The sequence below is a fragment of the Schistocerca nitens genome, chromosome 3 (genome assembly GCF_023898315.1).
Source record: "Schistocerca nitens isolate TAMUIC-IGC-003100 chromosome 3, iqSchNite1.1, whole genome shotgun sequence".
NCBI classification, from domain to species: domain Eukaryota; kingdom Metazoa; phylum Arthropoda; class Insecta; order Orthoptera; family Acrididae; genus Schistocerca; species Schistocerca nitens.
Genome location: NC_064616.1, coordinates 613,948,549 through 613,966,683, shown reverse-complemented (window position 1 = coordinate 613,966,683; position 18,135 = coordinate 613,948,549). Strand labels below are relative to the sequence as shown.

General features: G+C 41.3%; 1 protein-coding gene across 1 annotated transcript in view; it reads left to right on the top strand.

Annotated features, from left to right (window-relative positions):
- Window positions 1-682: 682 nt before the first annotated feature.
- Window positions 683-18,135, top strand: part of LOC126249680 (cysteine dioxygenase type 1) — a 140,679-nt gene continuing 123,226 nt past the window's right edge. Inside the window, exon 1 of the mRNA XM_049951359.1 lies at window positions 683-936. Within this exon, the coding sequence (XP_049807316.1) occupies window positions 698-936 (239 nt within the window). The 5' untranslated portion in view covers window positions 683-697. The remainder of the gene's footprint in view (window positions 937-18,135) is intronic.

The window sequence follows — 18,135 nt, the reverse complement described above, 5'->3', positions numbered from 1 at the left end:
AACAGCACTGTAAAGCACGTCCGGAGTTATGGTGAGGCATTGGCGTCGGATGTTGTCTTTCAGCATCCCTAGAGATGTCGGTCGATCACGATACACTTGCGACTTCAGGTAACCCCAAAGCCAATAATCCCACGGACTGAGGTCTGGGGACCTGGGAGGCCAAGCATGACGAAAGTGGCGGCTGAGCACACGATCATCACCAAACGACGCGCGCAAGAGATCTTTCACGCGTCTAGAAATATGGGGTGGAGCGCCTGGTTCTAATAAAACTCCATGTCATTCCAAGCATGTGTGTCAATTTTTACCTCTCTATCTACATTATTCCGTGGTTTATTAAGTTTTCAAAATTATACTGACTTTTTGATCACCCGGTACATTCTGAACAGACGTCACTGGGATTTTATACCATTTCTTGCGAATAGGCTTTCAGGTACTTGAGAAATGCTATGAGACAGTACCTTCGAATAAATGTAAAAACCCTAGTGGCCCTCGAACGCAAACGTGTGCTCCAGAAAGATAGCTCGTTCTGACGTACGCTGATCTTTTCGCAAGCCATTTCGTAAATTAATGTACTGCTAATGGATGCAAAAGCGTAGGAAGGTCAGTGGCCAGCGGGTTTATCGCAGAGCGCGGAGCGTGGTGGCGGGGGAGCGGCGCGGTTTCGCCAGCGGCGGCTAGCGGCCGGGCGACACACAGCATGGAGCGCGTAGCGAGGCAACACCAGCAGCAGCAGCAGCAGCAGCAGCACGTGGTGGCGCACTGGCGCAAGGCGCCGCAGCCGCTGCCCGCCGCCGGCACGCTCGAAGAGCTGGCGCAGCAGCTGCACGCCGCCTTCCAGCACGACTCCGTCAACGTGGAGCACGTACAGGCCCTCATGGAGGCCTACCGCAGCGACCCCGCGCACTGGAAGAAGTTCGCCAAGTTCGACCGCTACAGGTGCGTACGACGCTTTCTCCGCTTCACACTGTCCTACTATAGCGGGAACGCTGCGAGCTTTCTGGTTGCGCTGTGCTCTCAAGTGTCGAATTGTAGTTTAGACGGTCGACCCATTTCTTGGCCGGCCAGGGTGGCCGAGCGGTTCTAGGCGCTACAGTCTGGAACCGCACGACCGCTACGGTCGCAGGTTCGAATCCTGCCTCGGGCGTGGATGTGTGTGATGTCCTTAGGTTAGTTAGGTTTAAGTAGTTCTAAGTTCTAGGGGACTGATGACCTTAGAAGTTATTAAGTCCCATAGTGCTCAGAGCCATTTTGACCCCATTTCTTGATGACAATACGTTGGGGGGGGGGGGGAGGGGGGGGGGCACAACATTTCTTGAGGGCAGGCGCCCCTACCGGCCGTACGGATAGCATAAGTTTACCAGTTCTTGATTTGTCCGCGGCAGTTACCGATTATAGGAAACCTCTGTCACTATTTCTTTTTTAAAGGCTACAGCTTTTGGAAGGTTAATCCTCCGTCTTCAGACCTCTGTTAAATACAACCGTTTTATTCAAACAAATGTTTCAGTGTTGTGTTGTTACGTCTAGTTTTAATTATTTTCAGGGAGTTGAGCGCAACTGCACGGGCGTTTGTTGACGACCCCGACTACAGGGGAGAGTAGCCACTATATAAACACGAATCTTTGTACGCAGACATACTGCTGATCTAAATTCCCTTTCGTTCCGTTCAAGAACTCACGAAAAGACAAATGTTTCGTATTCCACGTATAATGCTGAAGACCTACAAAAAACTTGTTGTAGGTAGTAGAGAAGAGTACGGAGATGCATTGACGTCACGTAGTAGAACTAGAAGGCTTTTAGCATTTTGCGGTTGAAACGCTTATAGTCTGTGAGAGACGTAATTTTCTTTCAGTGCGAGTGTGTAACATAAATGTTCAATAATCACGTATATGGAACAACAGGAATGATGTTCTGCGTTATGTAAAAATTTACTCTTAAAATTCAAGGTGAATACGTTTCAAGGCGAGTCAAGAAATAAGTACGGACTTCATAAAGTAAGTTACACTTGTCGCCCCACACTAAAACCATTGCGCAACTAGAGAGGTGCATTGTCAGAAAGTACGTGTTCCAAGTATCCTACAGAGAGAGTTCTGCTGCTGTGCAGAAAACTGGTGCATCACAGGGTGCAGTGAAATGGCACGGAAACTGGGAACGTATTCCAAAGTTGAAGTACGTGTAACAGTACGATTTTTGTGGGAAAGAACGTCTAAATTGTACACAGATTCACCGTGAAATTCTCATCGTATACAATGTCTCATCCAGCCGTAATGAAATGGTGCCAACAACTTGACCAACGCCACACTGACGTGGATAATGCTAACCGTGAAGAAGACCATCGACGTCGACCACTGACGACAATGTCCCGGCAGTGTTTTCCACAAGCTGAAAGAACATTCGGCAGGAAAGTGATTACTCAGTGATTAGGACGTTCGCACAGCGATTCTTCAATGGCTCCGTAACAGGGAGTGGGTTTCTGTCGTCGAGAAATGGAACGATTCGTAGAACGTTCCAACCGTTGTTTACAGACCGGGACCGATGACCTCAGCAGTTTGGTCCCTTAGAAATTCACACACATTTGAACAGATCACTTGTAAGAGCCTCGTTCGACTAATTGTTGCTGATTGCTTGCCTGTCTAGGAACCTTACCAAATGAGATTAACGGAAGAGACAGATAAAACTGAAAGAAGAGTCGCACTTGGTTTGTTTATTTAGTGTAAGAGTTTCACGGAAATGCTCAACAAACTGCTGTGCGAGGTGTTACAAGAAAGACGTTGTACATCACGGAGAGCCTTGTTAACAAAATAGCGAGAGCAAAAAGTATGGAGAAACATACTTTTATCTTTGTTCCCACGAAGTCTTCGTACCATAAGCGAATAGAATATGGAGGGAGGAAATTTTGCTAGCGCACTGTATACCCTCCGCTACATATCATATAGTGGCTTGCGGAGTACGGATGCAGATGTAGATTTGTTCCTGTACATGGCTACATGCTGGTCATTTAAAGATTTCTAAATAGCACAATGGTATAAATTTAATGAAATTAATGGTTCAAATGGTTCTGAGCACTATGGGACTTAACATCTGAGGTCATCAGTCCCCTAGAACTTAGAACTACTTAAACCTAACTAACCTAAGGACATCACACACATCCATGCCCGAGGCAGGATTCGAACCTGCGACCGTAGCGGTCGCGCGGTTCCAGACTGAAGCACCTAGAACCGATCGGCCACTGCGGCCGGCTGCTTCATCCACTTATATTAGAATCTGCTCTGAGACTACTATGTATAAATAAGCAGAATTTGCAATTACCTTCCGCAAGAACCTTACAGCACTTCAGGTGAGGTGACGTAAATGCAGCACTTCGGGACACTCGGCTGCAGAGACGGCGTCATGGGAAGTTATTTCTTCCACCACATCAAGTTCACAGTTTCTTCAAGTTATTAGGCAGCGTAGGTCACATATAACAGACGCATTGAATATACTGTTTCAGGTAGATCAGACTAAACAGTGTACAAATATCACATTGTACAATTCACGACAGGAGAAAAAGCATGCTCTGCTGAACTCCTCTGAGAACACAGGTTTTCGTTTTATCCAGTACACAAGTGATGAGAAAGAGGCTCACAACCAAAACAACAACAATCATTCAAGTCATGATATTGGTGCAAAATGTTGTTTTGTAACAGCGTAAATATTATGAAACAGTGACACTGTCACAAGACCTGAAGTGTGATAGGCAATATCTTCTCTTCTAACAATGGCTCCCTATTAAGAACGACGTACTGAGTTCTGTTTGCTAACAATTCTTCAGTCCAATACCTATAACAGTTCGGAAATTCCGTTAGCGTATATTTTGCTTGTTTGGCGACGATGCGGTCATGTATCGACTCATTTCTGGAAGTTGACAAACACGATATCAACTCGAACTCCACTATTTGCTACCGTCTGCATCTCATTAACGAGCAGAACAAGGTGGATTCCAAAGAGATGGGTGCTTGCGGAAACCACAATGATTCCTACATAGGAGTTGTTGGGTCCCCAGGAAAGGCATCATAAGCGAGCACAATATACGTCCCATTACACTGGAAGAAATCCACATAAGTAAGATAGGTCTGTATTTCTGTACATCAAACTTCTTACTCTTCTTGCATTGACCTACACATTTACCGCGCATGTGGCTAGCTAAGTTGTTCGAGGGACCTAACTTAAAGTGATGCTGGAAGAGAGGCAAGTTCCTCAGTATAAGCAGTATAGAATCTAACGGGCACCGCACTAGACCTCCTCTCTAGGGAGCGATTTGTCCAGTTTTTCAATTTCACAGTCACTTATTCCTGTATACAATGCGAACCAGAACTCCAATCTTTCAGGGATGGTAGTGTGAACCAAAACAAGGAAAAAACCTAGTAAACATGGCTCTAAAATGCATACCTTAAGAGCCAAGAGCACCTGTTCGTCTTTGCTACTGTCAGACACATCTCTTCTACTGAAAGACCTTAGCTTTCCATATTTTCAGGGGTACGAATAAAAAGTCTCCAGTCTCTAAAGTTATTCACTTTAGAGCCATGAGCACTTTCTCGTCTTAGTTATTGTGAAACATATCTCTTCTGCTGAGTACATGCTCATAGTTCTTAAGACATACATTTTAGATCCAGTGCTTACTGGACATTTTTTCTTGTTTTAGTCCATACTACCTTATCCCAAAACGTAGAAAGCAAGGGCCTGCAGTAGAAGAGATGTATTTCACAGTACCTAAGATGAACAGGAGTTCATAGCTCTTAACGTATGCAATTTAGAGTTCATGTTTATAGAATTTTTTTCTTGTTTTTGTCCACAGTACTACCTCTGAAAGTTTGTCGGTGGAGTTCTGCTTCACGCTGTATGTCACTTCCTCGTCTGTGCTATAGTCGAACTTAGGATATGCGTCACCAATCTGTCTACATCATTTCCAAAAAAATCGTGCAAATGATCTATGTAACATGAAATATTAAAACGAAGAACAACAATGCCGAACGTGATGGCAGATTTTGCGAAATAATAGAGTCCGAAACATGCAGAAATGAATGACACTTAAGTCCTGTCAGAATGATTGTCCCCGTGAATTACGAGATTCCGATATCGCTCCTGTCCCATCCCCTCATTTTGTCACACAGTCTTGTCACCGACGTAGTAAAGGCTACCGTTTTTCATTGCCCCCAGGGCTGAACGAGTGACAAATACTTAACATTCCTTTCCTGTCAGACTGCCTGTTCGGCAAAGAAAAGATTTGCACCATAGACTTGCCAAATAAAATGCTTTTCCTCGTGACAATTGCTGCTGACATAGAAAATTGTAAGTGGTGGATCTGGGCAGCTTTTTCCCCCTACAGCATCTTTTCTCACTCTGTTTGAGAGAAAAGTCCGCAAAGAAAATCCTGTGCAGTCCAATATAAAATTTGTTACGATATTGTGCGTTTGTTACTTGTGGGTCTTCAGCCAATATCAATGTTATGAGAGATAACGTTCCACAACTGGCTGATTTTATGTCCTTTTATTTGTTGTTACTGACAGTTTCGGCCGTTAAACCATTATCAAACGCCTCACATACATACCACAAACAAATTTTGCTTTTTAAAAATCTAAAAATTTTGCAAAAAGAGCATTTTTTGTTGCGTACAGTATGTTGCTGCATCCCATACTACTTTATACTAACTCGGTAATTTTCTAAAAATTATATTTTTCAAGCTGTCGTTGCCACCTCTTGGTGTGTTGCACGCTGGCACTCGCTTCCGATCAGCGGTGGACGGCCGCGGGCGAGCTTGACTCCAGTCTGCCACCTGCCACGGAGGCTGAATATTTTGACAGTGCTAGCCACTAGTGCCTGTCAAACGCCACGAAAAGAGCTTACAGTCCGTCAGCCGACGATGCTAAGACGTACATCGACATGCAACGTCTATTTTTCTAAACTTTGTGAAACTTTTTCTTTCGTTTTATGGCATGTTGACACGGCTGACAATAGCTTAAGGAACGAAACAATCACTTAAAACGAAAAAAGGATATTAAAATTGTGCTAGCTGTCGAACAACGTTATCTTTCAGATGTATAATGCTTCAGCAGTCGCATCTTACATCTATCACAGAGCCCTATTTTCAGGCATATATTGCGGTATGTGTACTTATGCACTGATTAAGATGGTTCTCATCCTTAGCAGTCACCAGTGATTATTGTGCAACTAATGTATACATTTCTGTCATTGGTAATGGTTGATATCTTCAAACTAACTACCGTAAACATACAAAGAACCATAGATAACTTCGTTATGTAATATATACTAAGATGGTATCTGTCCTTTCGGACATGTCCTAAAGAACAGATACCATCTTAGTATATATATAGTTAAGGCTCACCGGCCACTTGACCATCTTCTTCTTCTGTGCGAATTCACAAGCAGTGCCCGAACTCTTACGGGAATCGGCAACGCGCCGCGAGTAATGAATATAATGGGCGGGGGCACTACGAATGTAGTGCGGGACAATACGTTGAGAATGTGGGTTTCGCGGGAGGCGTGCCAGAGATAAATCCCCTGCAGTCGCGCTATCCTCTGTGTCCTCGGTGGCTCAGATGGATAGATCGTCTGCCATGTAAGCAGGAGCTCCCGGCTTCGAGTCCCAGTCGGGGCACACATTTTCATCTGTCCTCGTTGACGTATGTCAACGCCTGTAAGCAGCTAAGGGTGTTCATTTGATTGTAGTTGGTTATGTAGTGCCTATGTGTGTGAAATTTGGTGAAAAGGCTATAAATGTTACCCGAATTCCGCCATATGCGAGATACCACCATTTCCTTTTATTTTATCTACGAGGGTCAGTCAAAAAGTAATGCCTCCTATTTTTTTTTCTACGTTTAATTGTCAGGAAATTTAAATGCAATTACATAGGTTGAAAACCACAACATTGAGGATCATTTTGTCATTTTTCAATGTAATCTCCGCCCATCTCTACAGTTTTGGTCCATCTTTGAACAAGGGCATGTATCCCAGCACGGTAAAAATCACAGCTCTGCTTCCTAAGCCATTGACGCACGGATGTTTTGACGGCCTCCTCATCTTCAAAATGAATCCCACGATGAGCTTCTTTTAGTGGCCCGAACAGATGGAAGTCTGATGGTGCCAGGTCAGGGCTGTATGGGGGATGAGGCAAAACTTCCCATCCAATTTTGACAATCTCGTCAGAGGTGTGACGACTGGTGTGTGGTCTTGCATTGTCATGCAAAAGAAGAACATCTGCCATTGATTTTGTTGGGCGAACTCGCTGAAGACGTGCTTTAAGTTTTTTGAGGGTTGTGACGTATTGAACAGAATTTATTGTGCATCCCTGCTCCACAAAATCAACCAGAATCACACCCTCTGTATCCCAGAAAACTGTTGCCATAACTTTCCCTGCCGATCGCACAGTTTTGAATTTTTTCTTCCTCGGCGAGCTTGTGTGACGCCACTCCATTGACTGCCTCTTTGATTCGGGTTCAAAAAAATGCACCCATGTTTCGTCCCCGGTCACAATTTTTTTCAGAAACTCATCTCCCTCCAAACGGAAGCGCTGCAAGTGTTGGGAGGCTATTGTTTTCCTTGCCTCTTTATTCTGATCGGTTAACATTCTTGGAACCCACCGTGCACAAACTTTTGAGTACCCCAATTGTTTAATAATCGTGATCACACTGCCTTTACTAAGAGAAATAATGCGACACACTTCATCTGCAGTCACCCGACGGTCACCACGAATGATGTCATCAACTTGCTGAATGTTGTGTGGAGTCACTGCACTCACCGGCCTGCCGCTCCGCTTTTTGTCAGTCAACGGTGTTTGCCCTTCAGCTTCCTTACAACGACGAACCCATCGTCTAACAGTGCTGACATCCACTGTCACAACACCATACACCTTCTTCAGTCTTTCATGAATGCGTATGGGCGTTTCACCTTCTGCATTCAAGAATTCAATCACACAACGCTGTCTCAAACGAACATCGATGTCGGCCATCTTACAAACTTCTGCTGTGCTGCCACCTGTTGACACAGAAAGTTACTACTGCAGTGGATTGCAGAAGAAGGTTTGAGGAATGGCGCCAAATTCAAATTTTTCACTTAACTTAATTTCTTTAAGTAGAAAAAAAATGGGAGGCATTACTTTTTGACCGACCCTCGTACATATGATTCAGCTCTTCCTCTGTTAGCTTTAGTGGATAACTGTTTATTAAATACAAAATCGTAAAAACATAGACAATAGGTTAGAAACGTATAGTTTCTAACGTGTTGCTTAAAAAACATGTTCTCAAAATGAAAACGGTGTTTCTAATTCCACTGTAATTTAACTGTGTCATTGGCGTCTTGAAAACACCTTGCGTTCTTAGCGCCAGTTTTATAATGTTTAAAAATCTACGAACTGAAAATTATTTTTAACAATTGTCATGGGAATTATCTTAGTGCACTATTTTCACTAAATGAAATTCTATCCAAAAGCATCTGGTACAATAATCATGGATTTTTTTCCTTGGGAAATGGCAACCAAAATAAGAACTACTGTGTCCAGAAGCCTAATTGAAGAAAATATCTTGAAGATACCGCACTCATCATGCACAAAATTTCTGCTCAGAATTGCCAACTTCGGTGTAATCGCTGAGAAAAATTATTAACAAATCATTGCAACTTTAGTACATGGGTTATTGTAAATCGAGACGAAAAGTGAATATCAGTCTCTTAGCATTAAATATCTGACAGTTCTCACTGTAAGAAAGAAAAAAAGCTATGAAGCGGAGTGTAGCGCTTTCTCGAGCTTTAGTGAGAATAATGTTCCAGGCCGGCTTTGTTTTGTTCCGCAGCCGGTGATAACCTTCAACCTCTAGCCCTTTTGCTGGACCCAGATCAGTGCACAGCTTGAGGCATTAAAAGATCACTAGATGTGGAAACGGTCATGTCCTACAAATTACCGCAACATGTTAAGACAGCAGTATTCACACTGAGATAGCTGTAACTTAACTAAATTGATATGGATTATAGAGAAAAGGTATAGGACAGTTCGTCACTCATAAAGAAAATATCACAATTACACTGGATGCAAAATCATTTCAGCATTAGGATCATTTCTGAATTTAATACAGAAAAAGTATGAAGTAATTTAGAAGTTTGATGGAACCTTTTATAGACAGCACTCAAATAATTAGTTAAATTTAAATCACTTGCCTATTATCTTCTGAATTTAAAATCTCTCTCTCTCTCTCTCTCTCTCTCTCTCTCTCTCTCTCTCTCTCTCTCAAAAACAGATATTTAAGCAACAAATGTTTTTTGGTACTACAATTGTTTCGTGTTGCGCGATAAATACGTCTCTGAATCGTAGTATTTTGCATGATAATTAAAAACAACTCACTGCAAAGACTTTTCGTAAGAAAACTGTATGACGGATATTATGAAGACTGGATAATATTTATTGCTGACACCGTTTACGAAAATTTCCGGAATAATAGTGTAATCACCGACGACGGTCACATAAATGTACTTTTCTTATCATGGCTAAAATTATCAGGGAATTCTCCTTTTATAAATGCCTTTCATACAAAAAATAGTTGAGAACAGAATAGCAACACTTTTATTGTTATAAGACTGCCAGCTATAAAATATCAGCATGTCTTAAATTCGTAGTGTCAAGCAATTAATTTCTTTCAGACAACAAATATGCAGATAAAGTCGTATTCGTATTAATTGAGACTATGAACACAAAGGAGAAAATTTTCTAGGTTAGGACACACTCCCACCCTCCTCTCCCTTCTACAAATTTCTGTAAACTTCTGTTCCTTACGAAGAAACAATTTCAATCCATTTTGCTGATGAGGAAACATAAAAGAGAAACTTATACCTGTAATTTAAAAAAGTTTTTAAATGATTTTCTGCAAATTAAATCTCCTTTAGTTTAATTTTGCTATATCCATTAGCTTATCTTCAATGAAAACTGTAGTCAGTTAGGAGAATTTTATTGCACATTTCACTTCACAATGATCCATGGAATACCTGTTTGCAGAAACTAGCGCTTTACACAAGAAATCTTTTTCTCAAGAAGATAAGTGATACTGAAGCAGTTAAACGTTAATTGTTAACAAGAATTTCCTTGTATATTTGTTTTTCCTGAACGTTTGTCATAAACTCGCGATACCACTTTGTAAGAATAGTAGCGTGCACAATCCAGTTCTAGCGGAATATCTCGCTATTATAGTGATATTAGTCGTAACTGTACATATCTGTATTTGAATGAGAGAAACATAACATGGATTTCAATCTTTTTAGTTGTTCAGGTACATGCGCGGTAAAACACATTCTTGAAGAACGTCGTAATATGGTATGTCACATTTTTACTTGTTTATGTTTAATACACAGCGTGCCGTAGCCGGAAATACCAGTATTCTTCAAACTGACAGAAATGGAAAGTAGATAAAGTTTACGTAGATATAAACTTCATTTCAAACAGTTTATAGATAAATGCTCGTAAATGTTTACTGTTAATACAAAGTGATTCTATTTTTATTTAGTTGTGTTAGAATACATTTTTCGGTTAAACATTACAATTATTTATTGATTAACAAATTTACAAATACTTATTGGCTTGCAAATTGACAGAAGTTCGTAATACTTTATAAGCAGTTCACAATACATTTCCCGCAGTTCAGAACAAATCTAGAAACTACAAAATAAGTTTTAAGAAACAGATTACGATAAATTTTAATATTTCAACCACCTACTTCAACGAAAGAAGAGCATGCTGTGCTACTGGTGTTGGAGAATCTCTACGTGCGTTACTGAGTGTAGCACGCTACATGCTGCGTATACTCCTTCATTCTCTCTTCATTCAGTTCCTTGCACACAAATGGAACAATATTTGATCAGAACATTTTCGTGCCCAGGTAATGGGGGAAAGTAATGTAGACTGGGTGGGTGGGTGGGGGGGGGGGGAGAAATAATCATACTAGAAGCACATTGTATTTCATGCAGTTTACAGTACATCATATACAATTTTTTAGAAAATAAAATAAACTTGATCCTCTAAAATAACGTGACACATTACCTATCTACACAAAGGGTGTATTACTTCAGAAACCATTTGAGATAGAGCATCTGTCTATATGAACGCTTTTGCGTCATACGATAATTTTTCTCATTTCGAAAAATACTGACCTGCCCTCTTCGGGCAACCCGTATATCTCTCTGGAAATTCGTATGCGACTGACGACTTGCGTTGTTGTAGAGAGGGAACAGTCAAGAAGAACAATCTGCATGTAAGCATATTTTCATTTTCTGTCAGAGACTAATTCAGTGCCTAGGTTGTCAAAGGGACTAATTAGGTAATTTACTGTTTTTTACGCAAAAGACAATTTTCTGCAGAATGTAATACTAAATTTACTACATTTCTCATTGCTGCATTTTATTTGTATCACCATTGTTCTCAAACTGAAATGGATTACTGAGAGAAAATTTCATGAGAGAATAATTTACCTTGAGGTTGATGTTGGAACTTCTTGCTGCTTAAAAGTTCCTGCCATAGGTTTCCTTTTGCCAGTGAACAGTACGTGAATAGTAGGTGAAGAGAAAGCTCGAGTCATTGTGTCATAGGAAATAAGTAAATGAAAATAATTACAGCACTTTAATATACTGAGTTTTTTGAGCCCAATGTTGTATATTGTGTGTTTAGCTAAAGTAGCGGAACGAACATTTTTAGCCCGTCCATAACATTATTTTCAACGTTCATCTCGTCAACACATACTTCTAGAAAGTAATGCTAAGTAATAGATATACTGGGTGTTTCAGAAGTGATGGTCAGTATTTAGGTATATGACAGGAATGATCATTCGAAACAAAAAAGTCAAGTAAACATGGGCTGTAAAATGTATAACTTAAGAGCTATGAGCAATTCTTGATCTTCGATACTGTGAAACAAATCTTTTTTTACTGCAAGCTCTTTGCTTTCCATATTTTGGGAAGTGGTAGTACGGACCAAAATAAGAAAAAATGTCCAGTAAACATGTGCTCTAAAATGCATGCCTTAAAAGTTATTAGCACTTGTTCATTAGAAGAATTGTGTTTCAAAGTAGAGAAGATGGACAAGTGCTCATAACTCATAAGGTATGCCTTTTAGAGCACATGTTTAATGGACATTTTGTTCTTGTTTTGGTCCATACTATCACTTCCCAAAATATGAAAAGCAAAGAGCTTGCAGTAGAAGAGATTTGTTGCACAGTATCGAAGATCAAGAATTGCTCATAGCTCTTAAGGTATGCATTTTACAGCCCGTGTTTACTTGACTTTTATGTTTCGAATGATCATTCCTGTCATATGCCTGAAAACTGACCATCACTTCTGAAACACCCCTTTACATCTTTCGATGCCTTTATTGTTACAGGACAAACCTGGATGCTCGGTGTAGTTGCAGAGTTTAAAACTAGCTCCTTTGTTCAAAAACGAGTTAAATATTTTGGCAAATATTTCATTTGTGCTTTTGCCTGACTCACTCACATTTTGCAAAACGAGTAGATGACCCATGATCAAAAACTGTATGGCTTCTCCTCACTGAATTAGTATAACTTCGATCGTGCTCGGTCCTAAGTAACAAGTAGTCCATTCAATTACCCCAAATAGGAAAACTACCTGTTGGTGTGTGATGACTTCACTGGGCACGAAAAGCTCTGTAGGTATGAACTTGAATTTCACGAGCACGGATAGTGTAACATATAGGTCGCTCTATTTGTTCATAACTGATCACTGAAGAGTCTTGCTTCAAAATGAGTCACGATGGCCAGCGAAGACGCTTCTGGAGACGCCACGGACGGCGGTGGGATACCAAGCTGACTGTCTCCCGCCATACGGCCCGTCATGCAGGAGTGCTGAATTGGGATGCCATTTCATTTCATAACAGAACCGCTTTGATTGTCAACCACGGAACTCTTGCTGCACAGCGCTACGTCGACAATATTCTGTACTCCATTGTGTTTCCCTTCAGGGTAAGCCATCCTGGGTATACATTTCAGCAATATAATGCCCGCCCGCACGCAGCGACAGTTTTACTGCTTGTCTTCATGCTTGTCAGATCCTCTCTCGGCCAGCAAGGTTGCCGGATCTCTTCCCAGTTGGGAACGTTTGGAGTATTTTGTGCAGGACCCTCTAACCAAGTCGGGATTTTAACGATATAAAGCGTCAGTTGGACAGAATCTTGCACGATATCCTTCAGGAGGGCACCCAAAAACTCTATCAATCAATGACAAGCCGAATAACTGCTTCCATAAGGTCCAGAGGTGTACCAATGTGTAACTGAATTGCTCAATTAGTGAAGCTTTTCCTCTTGAACAAATAATCCAGTTTTTCTGAAACTGTAATCATTTGTTTGTCTGTACATGTACATCAGTTCTACCGATTTCCGTCCCTTTCGTACAATTCCTTCGTGGTTTTTCTCTCTTCTCTTTATCTGAGACGATAGATATAAACAACAAGGGAGCTGACACTTGTGGTTTCCTGATGCAGTTTGCAGATGATGCAACTGTATACAGGTATGTGACGCGGTTGGGAAATCGTTAGTAGCCGCATGAGAACCGGCAGTTAACGCTTGGTGAAAATGCTAACAACTGACCATCAATACAAGTAATGTGCATAATTAGACGTAAAAAACCGTCATCTATTGCCTACAAGATCGGGGATCTATCATGGAATCGATTCACCAATATAGAATACCTAGGAGTATTTATACAGAGAGATTTAAGATGTAAGACTACACGAAACTACCTTCGGAGTAAGTACATTCGTTTTTGTGACTTACTGAGAGTATTAAGTGAAAACGTAATCCACTCAAGAAGAACTCAGCTTACGAAACCCTTGATCAATCATGTTTTGCATATTGTTCGTCTATCAATGACCCGTACCAAGTTGGGTTAACAGGAGAGACAAAGAAGTTTCTGGAACGAGATGTGCAATTTGTGGTGTCACCGCCAGACACCACACTTGCTAGGTGGTAGCCTTTAAATCGGCCGCGGTCCGGTAGTATACGTCGGATCCGCGTGTCGCCACTATCAGTGATTGCAGACCGAGCGCCGCCACACGGCAGGTCTAGAGAGACTTCCTAGCACTCGCCCAGTTGTACAATCGACTTTGCTAGCGATGGTTCACTGACAAAATACGCTCTCATTTGCCGAGACGATAGTTAGCATAGCCTTCAGCTACGTCATTTGCTACGACCTAGCAAGGCTTGGTTCAAATGGCTCTGAGCACTATGGGACTCAAATGCTGTGGTCATTAGTCCCCTAGAACTTAGAACTACTTAAACCTAACTAACCTAAGGACATCACACACATCCATGCTCGAGGCAGGATTCGAACCTGCGACCGTAGCAGTCGCACGGTTCCGGACTGCGCGCCTAGAACCGCGACACCATCGCGGCCGGCCCTAGCAAGGCGCCATGTTCAGTTACTATTGATATTGTAAATAATGTACAGACAAGAGCTACGTTCAACATTAAAGGATTAAAGTTAAGTATTCCACCAGTTACCTCCTTTTTTCTGAAGTCTAAATTCCTTGTCCTGTTCCAAATCTCACGCCAGCCTGCGTGAGCTTAAACGCGTGCCTTTCGGCTTCCTCTAAAATTCGTGGGTTGGCTCTCCTGCCCATCCACAACACAATTCGTAGCACGTTTCTTAGGGATTCAGTTGTACGTTCTACATCTACACGTATACTCCGAAATCCACCTTAAGGTGTGTGGCCCATGGTAGTATCTGCCCCGGGCTTCAATTTCAGACGGCACCAAATTCGTATTCCTGAAGAAAAAAAACTGGTTTCACAAAGCGCCTGGCATCTAGCGCACGTTGGTCTATCGTTTGAAACTCATCCCAGTTGGTTTTTGAACATTTTTTAACACATTCTAAGTTGATTTCTTAACGAATCATAAGTTGATTTTTGAATGCGTGCATAGTGTACGTGACGTCTCTGCCATGGGAGTCCCTGTGTCATCTAGAAATAAAAAAAACAACTTTCCCGCAGACAAAAGAGGACAGGGCTATACGAGCTGAGCCAAATAAACCCAAACGGATGAATGTCAATCGCTGTTTCTTTTTGTGGTTGACTAGGGGTGCGAATAATGAGCGTTGTTATAATTATAAGCAAAATCCATAGATTCACACTACCAGGGTGGAAATAAACGACTAACGGGAACAACAGGTAAGAAATCTTGCATATTATCTTCTCGATGTATCTAAGAAAATGAAATGTTCACAGAAATTTTTTGCCACGTCGCTACAATACCAGTTGTACTCTCCCCGGTTAGCAGCCGCTTAAATTCTATTCTCGGAATAGCGCGGAAAACGCGTTGTGCGAAGACGTAATAACACCTAGCCGGAGAATAAACGCGGGGTAACTGAACCTGTGATTCTGGCCGTTCGTGAAGTTAAACCGGAGGGTAAGTTTTGACAGAGGCTGGTATAGTTACAGAATTAGTGATGACAAGATTATTTGCTAGAACGAGGAAGAAAAAGAAACGGGGACGTCACAGAAATTATATGGAACAATATGACAATTCAAAATTTATATAAATACTTCGTACTACTACTTTTCGATCTTATGGTTGAGAAACTGAAGCGTATGTGAAACTATTTCCTAACATAAAACTTTCTACTTGTAGTAGGCCTAATAGGAATTTGATATTGGTACTTTGTGGATTATGTTCTGACGTGTTATTTATGTAAATGAAGTACATAAAAATGACGATTTGTGCCAAAACAGTCTCCCTTATTTGGTGTGCTTTACAACTGCTGCACTATTAGAAAGACCTATTTCGTTTTATCTAGCAGACAGTGACAAAATAGCCTTAATCAAATCGAGAATCCACATCAGGCTTGGGTACTATTCGTATTAACCGCTTTTTCAGTATTAGACAACGAAATTTGATTTTTCGTGTACGAAAATGTTTGACACACTTTGACGAGAAAATATATTCTTTCGCAGAAAGAAAAGTTCGCAGTGTAAAGCTGTAGCAAGATTATAGAGAAAAAAATACTGGGACCTATCGATTGAAAAAAAAAATCATCTGAGGTCATCAGTCCCCTAGAACTTAGAACTACTTAAACCTAACTAACCTAAGGACATCACACACATCCATGCTCGAGGCAGGATTTTAACCTGCGACCGTAGCAGTCGCGCGGTTCCGGACTGAAGCGCCTAGAACCGCTCGTCAACCGCGGCCGGCCTATGGATTGAAGAAATGTGTACTGTCTTGTTTGTTTCTTGCCTTCACTGGTTTTATGTTTCCTATATTTAATTTTATATAACACAAAAGAGAAAATTATTAGCTAGTAAGCAATGAAGAGTGCAAGTTTTCTAAAGAGTTCTTATTCTTCCGGTCACAAATAATTCCACCCAGCATTAACTGTGAATTTTTTTTAAGGGGAGCAGAATGTCAAACCGGCCGACTGGGAGCAGGAGAGACACCTCAGGACACTTTATTTTCCACTGTCCTGAATATAAGCTTGATGGCTTTCACTACAAAGTATACACGTTTGAATTCCACAGAGCGAAATAGAACGACATGCGATAGAAGAATGCCGTGTGAAGAAGCGTGGCACTACACTTTGGCGCACTTAAGACCAAATAACAAGTCTTACATTTCCTGTTTTATATAGCAAACTCTTCAGAAAGATGTGCGCTACAAAGTGAACATATTTTTTAAAAAATCATTTTTTAAATTTCTGACGTCCTATCTCAAACGCTGTAGGGGGGGGGGGGGGGGGGGCGCCACTATCAAGTATTTTTCCCCGATTAGGAAATATCGTAGACTCGGGGCTGATCTGCAAGCAGTTCCTTAAGCCAGTCTCAAATGTGGTCCGATACTCGGTAAACGTGCGGTTTTCTTTCATTAAACGACAGAGTGGAACTGTATGAAATGCCTTCCCGGCATCAAGGAACACATCGTCTATCTGAGCGCCGATGTCGACGGCGATATGAATATCATGGATGAACGGAGCGAGCTGAATTTCTCAACGTCTCTGTTTACGGAATCCATGCTGATTTTTATAGACAATATTTTCGTTCCGCAAAAATGTTGTAATACGAGAGTATAAAACCAGTTCCATAATTCTACAATAGATTGCCGCCAGCGATATAAACCTATAATTATGTGCATTTGTCTTACGACCCTTCTTGGCAACGGAAATGAACTCAGCTTTTTTCCAGTCGCTAGGTACCGTTCGTTGAGCCTGCGACCAACGATAAATTGTTGCAACAAGAGGAGCAAATTATTTCGCATAATCTCTGTAGAACGTTACAAGTATCTCATCCGGTTTTTATACCTTACCGCCATTAAGCGATTAGAATTGATTTTCAATTCCGCGATCACTTACGTCAGTTTCAAAGAAAGAATCGAATTACGATCTTTCGTTATAAAACAGTTTCGGAAGACCGAATTTGGTATTTCGGATTTCTTCGTGTCATCTTTCGTTCCGAACGATTGGATATATAATTTCGATCCGTTTACTGGCTTTACATAAGGCTAAATCTTCTTATGCTCTTTCGTCAGCCTTACTCTCTAAATTCCGAGGGCCCCTGTTCGAGTACGAGATTTAAAAACATAACATACTGTTTACTCCAACATAAATTTCGTGTAATGACTAAGACATCAAAATTAGAGTAACTTGTACGAGTAGAGAAAGGTACCATCCATCTTCCTTCCTGTATATCATCCGCGAATCGAAAACCTTACTTTTTCCTGGGAGTATTGGTGCAAATGAAGATTTAACCGGAATTACTAAAGCAGTGCAGCGGGATAGCACTCAACCCCAAATGGCCCAATTCGAATTGCAGTGGTGGCGTAAGTTCTCATCACAAATCGGAGAGAGTCCTTGGCTTAAAGATCCTATTCTCCTGACGAAATCCCAAAGTTCTCCGCAATTCATCATAGAGTTACATCTTTGACTTCCGATTTGTATGTCATATTGGGACGTTAATCTAGGCGTCTCTACCTGTGAGATCAGAGGTGTAGGCTAGGCGTCAGCACGGATCTCCAAAAGCAACGCGTTTTCATTTCTAGAACTACCGATAATATCAGAAACTTTAGACCACATAAATATTAATCATACTCAACCTCATGATAAAGATGCGCCT